Source organism: Arvicola amphibius, chromosome 12 (genome assembly GCF_903992535.2).
Source record: "Arvicola amphibius chromosome 12, mArvAmp1.2, whole genome shotgun sequence".
Taxonomy (NCBI): Eukaryota; Metazoa; Chordata; class Mammalia; order Rodentia; family Cricetidae; genus Arvicola; species Arvicola amphibius.
Genome location: NC_052058.2, coordinates 51,565,081 through 51,586,400, shown reverse-complemented (window position 1 = coordinate 51,586,400; position 21,320 = coordinate 51,565,081). Strand labels below are relative to the sequence as shown.

At 42.5% G+C, this 21,320-nt stretch overlaps 1 protein-coding gene across 4 annotated transcripts in view; it reads left to right on the top strand.

Moving 5' to 3' along the window:
* Positions 1-21,320, top strand: part of Pxk (PX domain containing serine/threonine kinase like) — a 64,498-nt gene that overhangs the window by 29,732 nt on the left and 13,446 nt on the right. For all 4 annotated transcript variants that reach the window (XM_038348489.1, XM_038348488.1, XM_038348491.1 and 1 more), the window contains exons 5-16: positions 2,972-3,049; positions 3,494-3,567; positions 4,274-4,348; positions 6,048-6,152; positions 7,373-7,474; positions 10,390-10,551; positions 10,878-10,995; positions 12,122-12,200; positions 13,976-14,024; positions 17,840-17,917; positions 18,371-18,457; positions 20,521-20,587. In XM_038348489.1, the coding sequence (XP_038204417.1) occupies positions 2,972-3,049; positions 3,494-3,567; positions 4,274-4,348; positions 6,048-6,152; positions 7,373-7,474; positions 10,390-10,551; positions 10,878-10,995; positions 12,122-12,200; positions 13,976-14,024; positions 17,840-17,917; positions 18,371-18,457; positions 20,521-20,587 (1,074 nt within the window). The remainder of the gene's footprint in view (positions 1-2,971; positions 3,050-3,493; positions 3,568-4,273; positions 4,349-6,047; positions 6,153-7,372; positions 7,475-10,389; positions 10,552-10,877; positions 10,996-12,121; positions 12,201-13,975; positions 14,025-17,839; positions 17,918-18,370; positions 18,458-20,520; positions 20,588-21,320) is intronic.

Genomic DNA, 21,320 nt, shown 5'->3' with positions numbered 1-21,320 from the left:
GGAGGGGTGAGGGAGTCTTTTTTTTCGAGACAGGGTTTCTCTGTCTGTCCTGGAACTTGCTCCATACACCAGGCTAGCCTCAAACTCGGAGATCTACCTGCCTCTGCCAACCAGCATTTGGGATTAAATGCATTTGGGATCTGATGCTGGGATTAAAGGCATGTGCTACCATGTCAGGCTAAGAAACAATTTTTTAAAATGGCAAAACTTATAAATAAACATTATGAAAGAGATGTAAGTAGAAGGTAAATGTATTTCTTTTCGGGGTCTTCACATTCTAATGGTTCCAATGGGAGGTTCCACATCCATTGGCCATGTATTGAATCTTTAGTTCTTTCTTCATCAAATATTAGTTGAGCAGTATTTATTCTATATGCCAGGTGCTAAGTGTACAGCAAGGCCCATAGCACTTATACAAAGAGATTTCTCTGTTACAGAATGAGCAGGGTTAGAAGGTGCACCAGGCCTGGAGATAGAGGAGGGCTCCCCAGAAGCAGTGCTGACATTAGGATCTGAGAGGCCAGTGGAGGTTAACAGAGTCAGGGGCCAGTACTCCAGGAAGAAGAAAGAACCCAGAGTAGGAAGAATTAGTATTTCCAAAAGGCTCTAGGCTTTACCTAAGTTAAAAGATGTCCTTCCGACTAGAGTTTGCAGCAATGAAGAGAGCATTCCTAATTCAGGACCTGCATGGTCCCTGAGGGACAGATACCCTGGACATCTGTGAGGAGGAGAAGGGTTTGGGAGTAGGGGAGCATTAGATTTGGGCTCAGCCTGAAGGGTTAGCTGGTCCTTGTGGAAATGCTGCTGCTGGGGCCAGGCCAGGGGGTTGTGGAAGGCAGAGCTCAGTGTGGCTGCTGAACCAACACTGTGGGCCATGAAACCTAAGCCAGCTAGACACTTGCTTTAGCAGCTGGGTTTTGGTTTGGTAGGAGGTAGGAAACCCGAATGGGCTTGTATGTAGAGAAGGCGTTTAGGATTGATGCTTAGTCCTGGAAGAGAGCATTAGAATTGATCACCATGCAGATTTTTTTTTTATGATAAATAACAGTTCAGTGAAAAGAAAACTTTCTTCCTCAAGCTCCCTGATCTCTAAAGTTTAAAACAAAAGTCTAATTCCCAGTTCCCAATTTATCAGGAACACATCTATCCCGTCTTATTTGTTCCCTGTTACTTCTTCATTTCTAAAATTGTGTATGACACATAGTTGAAAGACTAAAACGTGGCCAGTTGGGTGCCTTGGGCAGGCCCTGCCAAGATGTGCCACTGAAAGGACGTGCCGTGCTCAACAGCAGAGTTAGCGCAAGAGATTTAATGGTGAGGAAAGAGCGAAAGGCCATGGTGGGGCGGGTACATGCGAGAGACAGTCAGTCAGACAGTCAGACAGACAGACAGACAGACGACAGCAGAGAAACAGGCAAGAGAGGACAAGAGGATGGACCGTGATAGGAGGGCATGTTCTAAAAGACGTGTGTGCTACACAGTTGAGAGAGGAAAGCCACCTGCTGGCAGGTGACGAGGCAGGCTGGCCGCCATTGTTGGAACTAACATTAGTAACATACAGTAACTTGTTGATTGATGGTTTATGAGTCACATTTAGTTTTGAACTATTGTCCTGCGTAGTTTCTTGAAGTGACAGTGTAGTAGATAGAAAAATATTTTCCTGATTTTTCTCAAAGTTGATACGGATACTTTCACTTAAAATACTTTCCTTTTTAACTTGTTTTCAACCTTTTTTTGGAAATATAAAACTGCTGTATCGACAGCATCTATAGAGAGGCCCAGCATGCCCAGAGCTAATAAAAGACTGCTGTTCTTATTAGCAGCCCAAGCCCTTCCCAAAGTCCTGTGGCATTTTAGAGCAGCAAAGAATGTAAATAGAATGTAAATCTGATAGAATCTAACAATGTAAATAGAGCCAGTTTTGCATTTCGTAGTCATGTGTTTCTCTGGGATATTTAGGGGATGCTTTGCATAGTGAGTCAGTAAACACACAGCCGACTGTTGTCTCCTGCAAACTTCTTCACTCAGAATGTTCTGTAAAACATGCAGTGGTAATGTTTGCCAAGCTCTAGGGGATTCCAGGAGAGAATGTTGTTTTGACATATGGAGAGAATTGTTGGTGAGTCCAAGCCTCGCCAGTCTCCTTGGGATGTAATTAGCACCAGGCTGAGGTGAAATTCCACTGTTTACTCTTTGCTTTCAGGGATCCAGAGTGACTTCACTTACCACATTGGCAGGAAATGCTATCTGGCCATGTTGGGGGAGGGGGGTGCGGGGAGTGGGGGTGTAAAAAACAGTTATTCTGATAGTTTCTTAATACAGTGAACTTGGAGGAACTTCCTCTTTTCATTGTGTTTGTTAAAGGGGAAATGTTTGCATGATAAATGAACAACAAAAAGAACATAAAAAAATCTGTAAGGAAACAGGCGCTCTGTGCCACACCACAGTTGAACCATGTTATTGTGAAAACATTTTTCTGAAACTCTGGCTTTTATTCCAGCATCTATTTGTGGCTAATCACTTCTTTGTTTGTGAAAGCTGTAATCCCATAAGGAATGAAGATAGGATAAATATCACTTGGAACGTGTTGTTTTGTGGGATTTATAATACTTTCTGAATCTTGAGCTTTCATTGTGGCCTGATTAAATTCCTGGTTTAGCCAGCTAGTTTACATACTTTAGATTACCTAGTTTTTGTTGTTGTTGCTATTGTTATGTTTTTAAATAGAACCCTTGGAACTGGAGTTACAAACACAGTTGTAAGTTGCCATGGGGGTGCTGGGAATTGAACCTGAGTCCTCTGGAAGAACAGCCAGTGCTCTTAACCACTGAGCCATCTTTCCAAACCCTAGATTTCCTAGTTTAAAGAAATTTATATACTACAGGAATTTCATTTATATGAACAATATGTGAAGCCTTTGGTCTTTCCTAGCACCTCTGACTAACAATGGATTTCTACAATATCATTACAGAGATCGCCTTACAGCAGGTTTCCATGTTCTTCCGATCAGAGCCAAAGTGGGAGGTGGTAGAACCACTGAAAGACATAGGTGAGAGGCTGCTCATTCTGCCGATGGAACTGGGTGCCCATTTATCCCAGGGAAGCTCTTTACATCTGTTGACTTCATATTCCTTGTACCTCCCTACTGCTTGAAATGAAGTATTATCCTTAACTTTTAATACCTATTAACCGTGGTTAAAGCCCTGACAGAGGACTAGGGTGCTGGTAACTTTCAGAACCTCTATTCTTTCTTCTTTGGTCATTTTTATTAGGCCTAGATTGAAGTGCTGTTTTTATTAGCTTTTCCATAAGTAATTTCTTTGTTATTGTTTTTGCAGTATAGTCTTTCCATATGAACATTGTTAAGTGGTTGGGACCTACATATCTGTGGCTAAGATTGCTAAATGTAATTTTGATTAACTACTTAGTCAATACATCAACTGTTGCAAAACTGCTGACGTTGTAAGCACCTTTCTGCTTGCTTCTGTGGCAGGTTGGAGGATAAGGAAGAAATATTTCTTGATGAAAATTAAAAACCAACCAAAGGAACGACTGGTATTGAGCTGGGTAAGCTAATTCTTTTGCTTTAGTTTATGCCAAGAGATTTAAATAATATATGCAAGAGGGGTTTTTTCTTTTGTTTTTGTTTTGTTTTGGTTTGGTTTTTTGAGATAGGGTTTCACTGTGTAGCCCTGACTGTCCTGGAATTCACTATGTAGATCAGGCGGGCCTCAAACTCACAGAGATCCCCCTGCCTCTGCCTTCCCAGTGCTGGGATCAAAGGTGTGCGTGCCCACTATGGAAGAGAGTTTTGATAAATGACCCTCAAAACTGTGCTGTGCTCACACATGGTGATGTAAGGACTTTTTCAGTCCCACATCATGGAGGGTTGTTCAAATCCTCTGGCTATACATTTGGTCAAGTATCAAATGTTCAGAAGGATATAGGAACAACCTGGAATTAGGACTGACAGTTTTGGAATGACCTACAAAGAAAGCTATTGAGCATTACCTCATTCTTTTCTCTATGGCAGTTTTAGTGACACATTTGGTTATGGGACTGGATGAAGTCTTAGTCATACCCTGGTGTTCATATGTGCACATACTACCTTTCCAAAAAAGGCCTTGAAGCAACAGACTTGATATGGTCTCCATCTTTGATTTATAATTAAGAATTTGGGCAAATAAAATTAGGAAGAAAGACATAAGGATTTTTTTTTTTCTTTTTAGGGGGAACAAAAGTGATACTCTCTTGTTTCTTCTTGTATTTCCAGGCTGATCTTGGCCCAGACAAGTACTTGACAGATAAAGATTTTCAGTGTATAATCAAACTCCTGCCTTCCTGTGTGGTAAGTATAAGTCTTCTTGCTGTCTTCATTGCTAATCAGAGTCATTGTTGCTTTGAGAGTGAACATAGGTAGAAGAGCTGGAAATGCCCTGTAGGCTCAAGAGAATGGAAAGGTACAGTTACTTTTGGTTTGTTACTGTTGTTTGCAGTAATTGATATTAAGCCTAGGGCTTTGTATATGGTAGGCAGATGCTCCACCACTGAACTGTGCCCCAGGCATAATTTACCATTTAGTTTAAGATAGGGTCTCACTAAATTCCCCAGATTGGCCTTGAACTCACTCTGTAACCTAGACAGGCCTTGAACTTGTGAGCTTTCTGCCCCTACCTGAGTCTGTGATTTTAGACCTGCACCACCAGGCTCAGCTACCACTGGGATTTAAATTATTTTCAGTGAATGTTTAGGAAACAAAACAAAAACAAGAAGGAAAAGACTGGAGAGATGGCTCAGAGGTTAAGAGCACTTGTTCTTGGAGAGGACCTGGGTTTGATTTTGAGCACCCACGAGGTAGTTCACAACCATCCATAATTCCAGTTCTAGAGATCTGTCACCCTCTTCTGACACCCACTATGGGCACCAGGCACACATGTAATGCATATACATGAGATAAAAATAAATAAATCTAAAAAAATTAAAACAATAAAAAAAAAGAACACTTGGGGTAGTGACCCAAGCTGTCATACCAGTATTTGGGAGACAGAGGCAGAGGTAGAAGAGTTACCAGTTCAAGGCCAACCTGAGCTACATAGCGAGACTTTGTCTCAAATAACAAAACAATCCTCTCCCCAACATAGTGCATGTAAGAAATACACATGAGTTGGGCTTGGTGGCTCAGTCCACAAGCAGCTCCTTCTAGAATACAGACGTCGACCCATTTACAAGCCAGACCTCAGACATATTTTGAAAGTATACTTGTGGTAATCCAAGCAAGGTCTTGGATTAGGACTGTCTAATAATAAATAATGCATTTTTCTGTAAAGGCCAGCTAATTAGCCTATGATTCACCAGGTTACCTAGAGCCTGAGCAGTTAGTCTTCTGGTCCATGTACCCAAAGTTCCAGGTTATAGGAAGACTTTTAAGTCTTTAAAGAATTTGTCTTTCCCTCACCTTGCTTGGTTGACATTGAAGTCCCCATCTGAGGAAGATACTAGGAGCTCAGGGAAGTTCATGCTACTGGCTTTGAAAAAAGCCAGGATGCAAAGCACACTGCTCATGCTTTTCTCTAGTTGTTATGCTCCCTGCCTTGGCACCCAGACAGCAGTGCAGAGTAAGTGGTCAAGCTGTGAGCGGAGACATACTTGCCCTGGTCTCCCGCTTAGCTGTTCTGTGACTTAGCTGTGTTCTTACCAGGTTACATTTTCCCAAAACTCCACCCTTTTCCTCTCTGCCATCATGATTTTGCCCTAACTCTGTGGATGCACACAGAAAAGTGAGACCTTCCATGAGGAGCAGAGACTTTACATGAGGGGCTTAGCCGAGCAGAGCTCTGTGTAAAGCTTGCCACGATATGTCTTCCTGTCTTTTTCTCATCTGAGAAAGGAGCTAGTTGATCATCTACTATCTTGAAAGTAGTGTGTGTTCAGGGAATGTCACTTTGTACAAACCTAAACCACCAACATGGCGTTTGACTCTACATAACCAGATCATGAATCATAAATCCTGATGTAAACCAACCTGAATTTCTTTTTTGTTTTGGCAGCACCCTTACATATATCGGGTTACCTTTGCCACGGCTAATGAATCCTCAGCATTGCTGATTAGAACCTTTAATGAAAAAGGAACGTTGAAGGATCTGATCTACAAGGTATTACTTATAAACCAAGTTCATATGCTTATAAAGTTCTTCAGTCCTTTACTGTGATTGGAGGTTTCTCTCCTACCTGCCTGTTCCAAATAACCACTCAGAGGATTAATATTACTTATAAATGCTTGGCTGATGGCTCAGACTTATTATTAGCTAGCTCTTATATTTAAATTAACCCATACTTTTTAATCTATGATTTGCCATGTGATTCATGGCTTGTTACCTTGGTGGCTGGCTAATGTCTCTCAGACTCCACCCCTTCTTCTCCAGTGTCTCTGCTTGGATTTCCCACCTGGCTCTATCATACCTTGCAATATGCCAAAGCCCCTTTATTTATCAACCAATAAGAGCAACACATATTCACAGCATCCCACAGTACCTTAGAACCTGTTACTGATACTTGATACATAATATTCCAGAAATTGAGCTGGGTGTGGTGGCACATGGTTAATCCAAGGACTTGGGAGGCAGAGGCAGGTGGATCTCTGTGAGTCTGAGGCTAGCCTGGTCTACAGAGTTCAGGACAGGACAGCCAAAGATACACAGAGAAACCCTATCTCAAAAAAATTTTTTTTTTTTAAAAAAGATGCCATTTTTGAGCTAGAGAGATGGCTCATAGGTTAAGAGACTGACTGCTCTTCTGGGGTCCTGAGTTCAATTCCCAGCAATCACATGGTGGCTTACAACCATCTGTAGTGGGATCTGATGCCCTCTTCTAGCATAGGGTGTACATGCAGATAGAACACTCAGAGCACTCATATACATTAAATAAATCAGTAAGTAAATCTTTAAAAGAAGAAAAAAAAAGCAGTCCTAGGCCAGGCTGACTACTGAGTGGATTCCAGGCAGATCTCGGGGAGTTTGAGGCCAGTCTGGTCTACAGACTGAGTCCCAGGACTGCAAGGGCTGTTACACAGAGAAATCCCATGGAGGTGGGAGGGAGAAAAAAAGCAGTCCTGGAGAATTCTAATAGTAGGCAAGAGTTTGGGAATTGCCCAGGATGAGGCCAAGTATGTCCCTCAGATATAGAAGAAATAGAACCCAGTCAGCCTATTTCTGTATCTCAGCTACAGACTATTGAATTACATAATACAACAAGCTTTACATCCTGTGTGCTGGGGCCCTGGCACCTTTAGTACAATGCGGTTTTACCTTTTAGGAAGCCCCAGGGTAAAAACTGGCTCTTCTGTTACTTATGTGTTCTTGGTTCCTTTGTAAAGGCAAAACCAAAGGACCCCTTCCTAAAGAAGTACTGCAACCCGAAAAAAACCCAGGGTCTGGAACTCCAGCAGATAAAAACATATGGACGGCAGATATTAGAGGTAAGACATATTTGATTTTGTTTAAATTGCACTCATATTTCATCCAAAATTATAAATTTTTAAAAATTTATTTTGTGTGTGTATGTCTGCCACATGTGTGGAGGCCTCCCTCTGTAGAAGCCGGAAGAGGATGTCATCCCCTGATGCTGAAGTTACAGGTGGTTATAAGCCATCCAACAGCAGTGTGAGGAACCGAACTTTGGTCTTTGGGAGAACAACAAGTGATCTTAACTGCTGAGCTATTCATTTCTGCAACCCCAAGAATGGCAGTTTTCATATGGGAAAGTTCCCTGGCAGTATCCAAAAGCAGAGACATTGTTTTATTTATCTATAACTTGATAGCATTGCTTTATTTTGCCCCCAGCAAGCAAATATTTGAGATGAAGCTAGCAGTAATTTAGATCTATAAAGTTCTAAAATTTTGGCTGAGTGTAGGTAAGTAAGCAATACTATGTGTGAGACAAAAATCAAAGGACAGCTTTGTGAAGTCAGTTCCTAATCTCCACTACCTTTACTCAGGTTCACGGATTGAACTCAAGTCATCTAGCCGAAGACTTCTTTTTTTTTTTTGAGAAAAAGTGTAACTTCCACCGGCCTGGAGTACATTGTATAGAACCAGACTGACTTTGAACTCAGGGTTCCACATGCCTCTGCATGCTAGAATTAAAGGCATGCACCACCATGCCCGGCCCCATATGTCTTCTTAACAGAACTGTAAAGGCTTTTTCCTGTTTGGGCTGGATGGTGTGTTCTAGTGCTTCGAGGCACAAAATAATCCTCAACACCAAGAGAGAAATGGAGGAGAGGGAGAAGAGAGTATCAGCTTCGGTGTTGTCATCCTCTATGTGTAATATTCCCTAGACTTCTTGGATTGTGCAAACCCATCTATAGTGATTTAAGCATAGTTCTGTGTTCCATGTTCTATAGACAGACGGACGGACGGACGGACGGACGGACGGACGGACGGACGGACGGACGGACAGACAGACAGACAGATAGATAGATGGATGGATAGAGTTCTGTGTCCCATGTTCTGTGTGTGTGTGTATAGATAGGTAGGTTCATACATACGAATGTAAGTGTTTTTGTGTGGGCACACATGTGGAGGCCAGAGGTCAACAGCAGGTGTCTTTCTGTCATTGTCCACCTCATTTTTAAAACAGAATTTCTCACTGAACCTGGAGTTCACCTATTGCCTAGGCTGGTTGACCAATAAGCTCCAGGGATCCACTTGTCTTTCCCTTCTGCCCCAGAACTGGAGTTACAGATGCAAGCTTCCATGGTGTTGGGGTTCCAAAATTAGGTCTTCTTGCTTATGTACAGGCACTTTAACCCACTGAGCCATTTTACTAGCCCCTTTTTCATGTTATTTATATTTAACTATAAATTTACATATATGTACTACTAGCAGTATATTTTATGCATTACAAGTTTTAAAAAGAATATGTTTTATTTACTTATTTATTTATTTATTCGTATTTATTTATTTATTATGTATACAATATTCTGTCTATATGCCTGCAGGCCAGAAGAGGGCACCAGACCCCATTACAGATGGCTGTGAGCCACCATGTGGTTGCTGGGAATTGAACTCAGGACCTTTGGAAGAGCAGGCAATGCTCTTAACCTCTGAACCATTTCTCCAGCCCCACTTATTTATTTTTCAAGGCAAGGTTTGTCTGTGTGGTCTTGGCTGTCCTAGAACTTGCTCTGTAAACGAGGATAGCGTCAAACTTGCCTGCCTCTGCCTCCTGAGTGCTGGGCTTAAAGGCGTACTATACCACTGCCCTGCCTGGTGGCAAGAATAATTAATACTTGTTTTTTTTTTTAAGGATGAGATTTTTCAACCCTGCAGCTGGAAAGAGGTGTTTTCTTATCTCCTTCTGTCTTTTCCGGATTGCTGGGCACTCCCTCCCCACCACTGCTCAGTTCCTCAGGTCCTTGTTGGGGCATATGCACAGCTGTTGCTGAGGGAGTCACTCTTTCTATAAGTTGAAGCTGAAAAGTTTGCTCCTTTTGGAGAGGCCAGAAACCTACTTTGTATTTTTTTTTTAACCAAATATGTCCCAAGTAGATATTGAACATGAGATGTTTTCAGCTTAACCCTTTTCCCTAAGTGATTGGCGGAGACACTAGTGCCATAGCTTTATGAGTCCATGCAGGTGGAATGGGGACTCTCTCAGAAAAAGAGCTGGCTTGCTGGCACCAGGAAGTTCCCAAAGCAGAACCTTTCACTATCAGAGCTGTTCCCCTCCAAGCTAATTCTCTTCATCTGGGAAAGGAGGGAATTTGGTGTTGTATTGGACAGTCTCACAGCCGGGAGGCACTCTGTATCACTCCTTTTTCCAAAGAAAGGATGGAGGTGGCATTTTAACTTTTGCTGAGGGGTTAACTCTTAGCCTCCTGCCTGGTGAGAAAATGTTACTGAGCTGCATGCCCAGCTGAAATGGTTTCCTTTTTACATTTGTTTACTTGTTTGTTTATGTGTGGCTGCGTGCATACCACAGCACACATGTGGAAGTCAGAGGACAATTTGCCAGTCAGTTTTCTCTTTCCTCTATGTCTGCCCCAAGGATTGACCTCAGTTTGTCAGATTCAGTGGTTACCTTTTACCCTGAGCCATCTTGCTCCCCCATCTTTTTTTTCCCCAGGGGGTGTGGGAAGGGGGGAGTTGGGTTTTGGTTTTGGTTTTGTGAGACAGAGTTTCTCTAACCACCCTGTCCTGGAACTCGCTTTGTAGACCAAGCTGACCTTAAACTCAGGGGTCTGCCTGCCTCTGCCTCCTGAGTGCTGGGATTAAAGGTGTGCACCACCACCATCCAATTTCCCCCCAAAATATTTAAAACATGAGTTTAACCTATGTTATATGGGAATGAATTGGGACCAATTCAGTGTGCACATATTTTTTCCAATAGGTACTAAAGTTTCTCCACGACAAGGGATTCCCTTACGGCCACCTTCACGCAGCGAATGTGATGATGGACGGCAACACTTGCCGGCTGCTCGACCTTGAAAACTCCCTGTTGGGTCTTCCTTCCTTCTACCGATCCTACTTCACACAGTTCAGGAAAATCAATGTAAGTGTGACAGTCATGACAGGTCTGTGTTTAGGTACAGATTACCCTATACATCATGAAGTGAAAAATATAGTTAGAGCGTACCTTGTTCCCATCTCTCTCATGGAGCATTGCTGACCTTTAAGAGGCAAAGATGAAATGGTGGGTGGGACAAGGAAGGGAATAGAACTGACTGAAAATGACCTATAGCTTAAGTCAGAAAAAGGCTATGGAGTTGCCGTGGGAATGGGCCTGCTCCTACACCTTGCTTCGCAGTGGAAGCTTGGGCAGGAGCACTGAGGGCTAATGACTGAAGGGTGAACATGGCACTGCTCTTTCTTCCCCAGACATTGGAAAGTATAGACGTCCACTGCTTTGGCCATTTACTGTATGAAATGACTTATGGACGACCTCCAGACTCCGTGCCTGTTGACTCCTTTCCTCCTGCACCATCCATGGCTGTGGGTCAGTATAGAGCTTGGGAGTGGGGTCTGCTGGGACCTGGTAGTCTGCAGAGCTACTTAACCTCTTTCCAAAGTCCGAGAAAGATACAGAGGAAGTTGTCATCCTCCACAGACAGAGCACACATCAGTAAATATTCAGACAGCTTATCTGTCTGTCCGTCTGTCTCAAGCCTTTGGCAGACCTCTAAACTGCATTGTAATTCTGGAAGCAACAGGGTGGAAAGAGAACTATGACCAGCTGGGGATTTAATTAGAAGCAAAAGTGAGGGTCAAGCAACTTGAAGTCAGATTTGAGGAACTAGACACTTGTCAGAGTCCCATCCAAACTGGAATGGGACTTGGAAGGAACTTGAGAGCCGTGGCTGGAGACCTGGAAGAGCTTAGCTAGCTCATCCATGCCTCCAGATTCTCAGGTAAGTGTGGTCAAGGACCTGATATAGCCTTACCCAAGGAGACTAAGGAGGACCAAAGGACAGAGATAAGGGATAAGGATTGATGTAAACTCACCTCAGACCCTCCCGTCTTCTGAGTGACCAGCTCAGAGCTCAAGGCTGAAAGAAAGAGGGCCCAAGGTAGCTTTTGGAACACTCTGCTTGACATGCAAATCACTTCATCAAGTTTCACTGTGCCAAATGAGGCAGTTCAAGAGAACAGACCCTGAAACTGTCTCCTGATGAGTTTGAACAGTAGCCTGTGAGTAGTAGAATCTGGTCCCTCGCTTGTAGCATCGTGTTGGATGATGAAGTGGCAGCACTTTGTCCGCTGGTTTCCGTTAAAAGCAAGCAACAAAATCTTTCAAGTTCAAAACTTTACTTCTGTGTAATGTTTGCTTCTCTCTAAAGAGAACAATTGTATGAATACAATCTTGGTGCTTTTCTCTATTTATCCTTGGAGTATACTTAGCCTTCTGTCAGCATGTGGTTTCTGAGGCATTTCTTTTGAATCATTGAAAATGCCAGCATTTCCCATCCCTCCCACGTATGCCATCTGTCTGTGTGTGAAGAGTTTTTGACACTGTCCTGATCAGCCCGCAGACAGTTGTTGCAAAGAGATGTCAAACTTTTCCTCAGCAAGTAGATCTTCGAGAGTGTTCTGTGGAACTAAAATGTGTATCTGTTCATTTCAAGTGGCCGTGTTGGAGTCTACGCTGTCTTGTGAAGCCTGTAAAAATGGCATGCCTACCGTCTCCCGGCTCTTACAGATGCCGTAAGTCAATCATATGCATTGGTTATAATCTTGATAACTGTGCTGAACCTTGGACCACTGTGCCCAGAGTCCAGTACCATGGTAAAGACTCAGTGGTGGTCCCTGCAGGGTTGAAGTGACCGGCTTATTGTGTGTCCCATACAGCATGATACCATGACCTTGCCTTGTGTCTCTCTGCTTAGTCCACTTGCTGTCCTAGAACACCACTGTCCTTTCCATGTGTGTTTTTTATCGCCATTAGCGTTTGTGTATGTGTGTGTGTGTGTGTGTGTGTGTGTGTGTGTGTGTGTAACTCCTGGGCTTTTGCTTGTTCATTTCATCACTGGGCACTAGTTATTCAACTGCTAGCTAACATGTACCAAACCTTGTGCTAAGGGTCTTATACTCAAAAGACCTCCTGTCAACAGAGTTGTGACGAGTTGAGAGAGCTGATCCCTCCCTGCGGCCCCTCCTTTAGGTACTGTTCCTTCATGGAGAGGCTAAGGGTGGTATCCCTGAAGTCAGACAAACTTGTAAATGGATCTCAGCTTCATTCCTTATTCCAGGAGGACTTGGGCAAGCTTCTTCCTCATGTTGAGAAATTTCCCTAGCTCTGCCTGCTTTGTCTGCACCAGCGTGTTGTATAGCAAAGTTATTCAGGAAGTGTAACAACAGCCAACAAAGTGGGGGGGGGGAAGTGATATGACTAACTTCAGGTCCTTCATCCCTTCTTCCGACGTGGTTAGAGAAGCCTGCTGTAGGCCAGGCTGGTGAGCAGAAGAAACAAGCCCTTGTCCGTGGATGTGCCGCTGCGGCACCTGTTTCAAGCCAGCAGCCACTGGTGACCATGTTCGTGTGAAAGAACGGGTCCACTCTGAAAACTGCAACATTTCCCACAGACTCCTAAGTCAAAGTGCATTTGGCTAAGGAGCAGTGTGAGGCTGATGTACTAGAGTGTGCACTGTGTCCCCTTCCCCAGGTCTCTGCTTGTCCCCAGCCCCAGCAACAAGCACGTTTTGTCTTCTAAATCTTTGAACCTCATGGGCTTCAGCTTTGAGAACCATAGCTGAAGAGGTGTGACTATGTTTAGTGGAAATATGAGGTCTGGAAGTCAGTGGATAAGCTGCAGGGGAGGGCCAAGACTCAAGTACCCTGGGAAAGGCAACTGCCATTTCTGCACGGGCTGAATTACTGTCTTTAGACAAGAATTCTCAATTAAGATCCCTTAACCATTTGGGCACTACCCAAGCAAGTCTTCTGACCGGAGCTGTTTGTGTTCCTCCCACTGCTGTTTTTAATAACACACCTTTGAAGAAAGAATACAATCCAGGAACTGCTGCTTTATAATGAAGTATGAGAAACAGAAGGAAATTATTTTTCTCTTAGAGTCCAATCATAACAATTCATAATGTGCTAAGTATTAGAATAAACAACCTTTTCTGAGGCAAGAAAAAAAATAATTCTGTTTAGAAACATCTACTAAATATATTATTTGCAACATTTTGTAAACTGGGGTTTACGAAGATTTTTTTTTACAAATATTATATTGCTCATAGTATTAAGTATAACTGACCTGGTCCCCTTCCTAATACCACCTCTGAGGGCACAGCTAATGACATTTAAATGCCTTTGCCTTAACTAACAAACTTAGTGCTGGACTGGGCTGGCTCAGGGACTGAGCTGTCCTGAACTGCTCTTACCTACCCCAGAGAGTGTTTCTGGTTTAAGAAAGATTTTCTTCTTCATGTTACCAGAATTAAACCCAGGGCCTTACACATTTGTTTCTTTTCTTATAGATTATTCAGTGATGTTTTACTAACAACTTCTGAAAAGCCACAGTTTAAGGTAAAGCAAATTATATAAATTTTGGATTTGTTGAATAAGTAAGTTGGCTTTGAAAATTTTTAAAAACAACAAAATAATCTTAATATAAAAAATTGGGAAACAATCTAAATATCCTGTAGCTAGTTATTGTTTTGATCATTTGTGATGCATGGAGTTGATTTGGTTTTGGGTTGGTTTGGGTTTTTTGTTTGTTTGTTTTAGCAGACTTGGGTGGCCTGAAACTCGCAGCCAGCAATCCTCTCATGCCTGCCTCCCTAATGCTGGGTTATAGGCATACACCACCATGTCTAGCTATAGTGCATATATCTAAAAATAAAAGTAAAATGTATCAAGGCATTGTATTAATGTGGAAAGTGAATATTATTTAAGCTAATATCAACAAAATAGTGGAATCTGGAAGATAGAATATAAACCCAAACTTCTGAATCTAAAGAAAACCCTGGAAAGCAGTCTCAAGAGAAGCGGTATCTGTGGTAGGACAATCATGGGCTTGTACCTGAAAAGCCAGAGTCAGGCCCTCGCACTGCTCTGTGGATGCTAGTGACAATCTGATGTTCAGGGCCATGTCCATCTCTGCGTGGGGGAGTTAGCAAGGGGGGGGGGGCCTGGCTGGTACACTGCAGCATAGGAAGCAGCAGCACCCCTGCCTCTCCCCAGTGGCAGTCAAATTTCTACCTCCTCATATGGTCCTTCAGTTGTTGTTTTTGTTTTAGGTATGTCCATATTGGTTTCCACAATGATTATATCATCATCCTGACAGTACACAAAGTTCTAGTTTCTCTACATTCCCTCCAAGACTTGTTACTCTTTTTTATACATATGAGTGTTTTGCCTGCATATTTGTCTATGTACTACACACACGTTTGGTGCCTGCAGAAGCCAGGAAAGGGCATTAGATCCCCTGGAACTACAGGTATAGTTAAATGGCCACTAGCTGCCATGACGGTCCTGGGAACCAAACACAGATCCTATGGAAGAACAGAAGGTGCTCTCAACCACTAGCCTTTCTTTTAGCCAAACTAGTTATAATTCCTTATTATATCTAGAGGTAACTCTAACCAAATAAGTGAAAGACCTGTATGACCAAGAGCTTTAAGTCTTTGAATAACAAAATTGAAAAGGGTATCAGAAAATAGAAAGATCTCCCATGCTCATGGATAGGTAGAATTAACATAGTAAAAATGGCAGTCTTACCAAAAGCAATCTACAGATTCAAAATGCCCATCAAAATCCCAGCACAATTCTTCACAGAGCTCGAAAGAACAATACTAAATTTCATATGGAAAAGCAAAAAACACAGGATAGCCAGAAAAACCGTGTACAATAAAGGAACTTCTGGAGGCATCACCATCCCTAACTTGAAACTCTAATATCGAGCTACAGGCATAAAACAGGCAGATGGACCAATGGAATCGAATCGAAGACCCTGTTATTAACCCACACACCTATGAATACCTGATTTTTGATAAAGAAGCTAAAAATATAAACTGGAAATATGAAAACATCTTTAACAAATTGTGCTGGTCTAACCGGATTTCGACATGTAGAAGAATGCAAATAGATCCATATCTATTGCCATGCCCCAAACCCAAGTCCAAATAGATCAGAGACCTCCACATAAATCTAACCACACTGAACCTCATAGAAGAGAAAGTGGAAAGTACCCTTGAACACATCGGCACAGGAAATCACTTCTTAAATATAACACCAGTAGCACAGACACTGAAAGCAGCAATTAATAAATGGAAACTTCTGAAAGTGAAAACTTCTGTAAAGCAAAGGACACAGTCAACAAGACAAAGCAGCAGATTACAGAATAGGAAAAGATCTTCACCAACCCTGCACCTGATAGAGGGCTGATCTCCAAAATATAAAAGAACTGAAGAAACCACACATCAAATTACCAAATAATCCAATTAAAAAATGGGATACAGATCTAAACAGAGAATTCTCAACAGAAAAATCCTTAAAAGTGTCAAAAGACATTAAGGAAATATCCTTAACTGTCAGAGAAATGCAAATCAAAACAACTCTGAGATACCATCTTACACCAGTAAGAATGGCCAAGATCAAAAACAGTTATAACAATTTATGCTAAAGAGGATGTGGAGTAAGGGGAATACTTCTCCATTACTAGTGGGAGTGTAAACTTGTACAGCCACTGTGGAAATCAGTATGGTGGTTTCTCCGAAAATTAGGAATCAGTCTACCTCAAGACTTAGAGCAGATGAGGGGAAGGTAGGGAGAGAAGGAGGAGAAACTGGAATTGATATGCAAAAAATACAAAGTATTGTATAATTAAAAAAATCCTTGTTATTCTTATTTGTCTGTTTTTTGTAACAGGGTCTCACTATGTAGCTCAAGTTGGCCTGAAACTTGCTATAGCCCAGGCTAGCATGGAACTTAAAAATTCTCCTACCTTGGCTTCTCAAGTGCTGGGATTAAAGGAATGTGCTACCATGCAGACTTAATTTATGTTTTTTTGGTAGTGGCCATCATAATAGCTATGAAGTGACATGATATCTTAGTGTGAATTTAATTTGTATTTCTTCAGTATTGAACATCTTTTTTACCTGGTGAAAAGACCATTTGATAATGCAGTTTTTTTTTTATCATTTATATATTTTCTTTGAAGAATTTTTATTAAAACTCTTCCTGTTTTAAATTGGGTTTCATTTTTTTGTTGATGTTCATTTACAGAAGTTCTTTTATATCTTCTGATATTAAGTCCTTGTTGGTGGTGTCCTTTTTTAAACAAGTTTTAATTTTGATGAGTCCAAGTTATTCATTGTTTTCTTTTATTGCCTATGTTTTTGGTATCATATCTAAGAAATCCTTTCCAGCTGGCTAGGATAGTATGTGCCTGTAATCTCTGAGGCAAGAGAATCATTAGTTAAGGCCAGATTAGGCAAAATACCAGGCTATCCTGGGCTGTACGGTAAGATCCTCCCTTAAGAAAATGGGTCAGTCAGACGGTGGTGGTGCACACCTTTAATCCCAGCACTGAGGAGGCAGAGGTAGGCAGATCTCTGAGTTCAAGGCCAACCTGCAGAGTTGAGTTTCAGGACAGCTAGGACTATTACATAGAGAAACCCTGTCTCTAAAGAGAGAGGGGGGGGCGGGGCACCAGTCCTGGAGATGGGTGGTGGCAAACACAGCAACTGAGGAAGCTGAAGCAGAAGGAACCTGTGCTTCAGAGTGCGTTCAAGGCCAATCTGAGTAATTCTGGGAGATGCTGTCCTCAAAACAAAGACAGACAAATGAATAAGTAAATTAATTTTTTTTTAGTAAAAAGAAAATATTAGCCTGGTAGGGGTGGCACACGCCTTTAATCCCAGCACTCGGGAGGCAGAAGCAGATGGATCTGTGAGTTTGAGGCCAAGTCTGCTCTACTGAGTAAGTTCCAGAACAGCCAGGGCTACACAGAGAAGCCCTGTCTGAAGGAGGAGGAGGAGGAAGAAGAAAGCAAGCATTGGCAAACCCAGTGCCGCAGTGCCCCTTCCCTGTGCTGTAGCAGCTCTGCAGTTTAAGTATTACATTTTGGTCTTGCACCTGTGTTGAATTACTTTGAGATTACTTTGGCAGTTCTGGAACCCCTTGAATTATTTGAAGCATAGTGTGTTTATGGTTTATTATTTATTTATTTTTGCATTCGTTACCCGCAAGTTCTGTCGAGGTGAGTGTAGCTGATGTAGATGGAATGTGCAGTTCTGTTCTAGAGGACTTCCCATGTGATCATGGCTCCTGCTGAGTATGTTCAGGACTCCGGAGACTCCAACCACTTCAGTCATTAGTTCATGTACTACTTCTTTCAGATTCCCACAAAATTAAAAGAGGCATTGAGAATTGCCAAAGAATGTATAGAAAAGAGACTCATTGAAGAACAGAAGCAGGTAAGCTGGCAATAGTCCTTCACTATTAGTGTCTAATCCCTGCCATGAGGTTCGCAGTGACTGGCTTTGACTGTTTACTTGGTAAACATTGTGTGCATAGTTGCTCTCAACCAGATTTTGAGCTAAGTGCTGTAATGCAGAATACTATATCTTACAGTCCAGCCCTCAGTCTGGGAGAAACACGTGGTAGGGTCTCTTAGGTGGAGTGGTTGGCAGCACTCCTGGACCACATTTTTCTGTAGAGTGAGGGTAGAAGGAACGGGAAAGTGAGAAGGATCATCACTGAGCATACCCTTCTCCCATAGATCTTGACGTAGCCATGAGACTGACAGCAGGCTAAGAAAGGCCTGTTTACCCTAACAGTTTAATGTGATCATACACATAGATGTCTCCTTAGGATCCTGCTGTAGATAGGATTTGCTTACACTTATGGGGGATTGTCATCTCTTAAAGATTCACCAACATCGAAGACTAACAAGAGCTCAGTCACACCACGGGTCTGAGGAAGAAAGGAAAAGGAGAAAGATCCTAGCTCGAAAGGTAAGCCTGTTGTCCCTGTGTGTAAGTGGAAGCTGCACTTATTCTTTAGTTTTGTATGGCTTTTTTTTTTTTCTTTTTTTGGTTTTTCGAGACAGGGTTTCTCTGCAGCTTTTTTAGAGCCTGTCCTGGAACTAGCTCTTGTAGACCAGGCTGGCCTCGAACTCACAGAGATCCGCCTGCCTCTGCCTCCCGAGTGCTGGGATTAAAGGCGTGCGCCACCACCGCCCGGCTCGCTTTTTTTTTTTTTTGGTTTTGGTTTTGGTTTTGGTTTTTTGGTTTTTTGAGAAAGGGTTTCTCTGTGTTGCTTTGGGGCCTGTCCTGCAACTAGCTCTTGTAGACAAGGCTGGCCTCGAACTCACAGACATCCACCTGCCTCTGCCTCCAAGTGCTGGGATTAAAGGCATGCACCACTACCACCAGGCCTTGTGTGGCTTTTTTTTTTTAAATTTTATTTTTTAATTTTTGGTTTTTTGAGACAGGGTTTTTGTTTATTTGTTTGTTTATTTGTTTTGTTTGTGTGTGTTTGGCTGTCCTGGAACTTATTTTGTAGACCAGGCCGGCTTTGAACTCACAGAAATTTGCCTGCCTTTGACTCCCAAGTTCTGAGATTAAAGGAGAGTGCCATCATATGCAATTATTTTATTTTTTTAAGGATTTTAAAAATCTTTTTCTTTATGCCTATGTGTATTTTAAGCACATTGTAAACTGTTTAGAGGTTTGTTTTTTGTCCAAATCTGTTTTTACTGTATATCTCTTTTTTTTTTTTGAGCACATGAGTCTTTAATCTGCTAAGCAATATTAAAAGAGCTGTGAGAGCTTTGCCTTTAATGCTGAGTCTGAAAGCCTTTCTTAAAAGAGCTGTGCCTCTGTTTGCTGCTAGCCAACAGCTATTGGAGAATCTGTGTTTGACTCTGATTTTGTATGTCTAGAATCCTTTTTTTATTTTTTTATTTTTTTTTATTTTTTTTTTGGTTTTTCGAGACAGGGTTTCCCTGTAGTTTCTAGAGCCTGTCCTGGAACTAGCTCTTGTAGACCAGGCTGGCCTCGAACTCAGAGATCCGCCTGCCTCTGCCTCCCGAGTGCTGGGATTAAAGGCGTGCGCCACCACCGCCCGGCTTAGAATCCTTTTTTTAAAGCTGTTTTAGACTTTATGTGGAAATTTTGCCCTATGTTGGGCACCATTATGTAAATGGAGACTGTACTTTGGTCTCCCAGTCACCCAGACCTGACTAATCACACAGAAACTATATTAATTACAATACTGTTTGGCCAATGGCTTAGGTGTATTTCTAGCTAGCTCTTACATTTTAAATTAACCCTTAATTCTTGTCTGTGTTTATCCATGTGTCTTGGTACCTTTTCTCACTGAGGCATTCTCATCTTGCTTCCTCCGTGACTGCGTCTCTGCCTTTCCTCTTCCCAGAATTCTCCTAGTCTGGTCATCCCACCTATACTTCCTGCTTGGCTACTGGCCATCTAGCATTATATTAAACCAATATGAATGACAAATCTTTACAGTGTACAAAAGCATAATCCCACAGTACCTGTGTTTTCTTTTTAAGTTCTTGACTGTATGAGAAGAAAATTCTAAAGATAATAATGTACAGTTAATGACACATTTTATACTGTTATCCCCTTGAAAGCTAAAAGCACTTCCAGATGACCGGTTTGGAGCTTAACACACACACACACACACACACACACACACACACACACACACACACAGGGGGGGGGGAGGGAGGGAGAGAGGGGGAGAGGGAGAGACAGAGGAGATAGAGACAGAGAGAGGAGAGGGGGGGGGTTATAATGGACCATATAGTTTGCCGGTTTGCTAGGCCAGTTATGGCGAAAAGTAAGTGGAGGAAATGGTCAGCTTGGGGAGTTAAGTCAGCATTCTGGTTTTATTTTTCCCTTTTGACCTATGGCTTCTTCACTGCATTAAGTTGGAAGCTGAGTGTACTGTTTTCTATAGCTGGTTAAACTGTATATCTGGAATTTTTTAAACTCTCGACTAAAGTGTGCCTTTTCTTTGCTTACCACCCACCTTCCTTTTATTTTTAAAGAAATCGAAGCGATCTGCTGTTGAGAACAGTGAAGAACAGCCAGTGAAGCACAACTCCAATAACTCAGGTAACTGGTCTAGGTGGCTGGAGCCCGGCATGCAGAGGTGCAGGTCAGGACTCCGGAGGTGGTGTGGGGATCTGACCGAGCGGTGCAGTGATGAGTGCACAGATTAGAACTCTGCCCCGGTGAAGACTGTGACAGCGCGCACACTCCCACCTCTCCACCAAACTCAGTCAGTCAGACATAGGAGCATTTGATGTGGAAGAAAAGCAGGCCCTTCTGTGTACATGGAAATTCGCCTCAATCTTGCCTTCTGCTCTGGAACCCATGTGGTTGGAGGAAGAGAAGGGAATTTTCAATAACTCCTCAGTTTCACCCCTGTGGGGTGAGGCATGGGAAGGGGAAATTGAAGTTTAGCTGATTATACTCTAAGAAGATAAAGGACCCATAAGGAAGGGAGGAGCTGAATATGCAAAGAGGAGAGTGTTTGAGAAGCTAGAGAGCCAAGGGTGAGTATTGAAAGCTTCACTGTCATTGTCAGGTGTGGAAGAAGCCCATTCATTCATCTCTTCCTTAACACCAGTGAGGAGGCACAGGTGACTAAGCAGAAGGCTTTGAAAGTGGAAGGACTAGGCATGCATGTGTTCCTAGCTACTCAGGAGACTGAGATTATTTAAAGCCATGAATTGGAGACCAGCCTGGCTTCACTGTATTGAGACTGGATGGATGGATGGATGGATGGATGGATGGATGGATGGATGGATGGATGGATGGATGGATGGGTGGGTGGGTGGGTGGG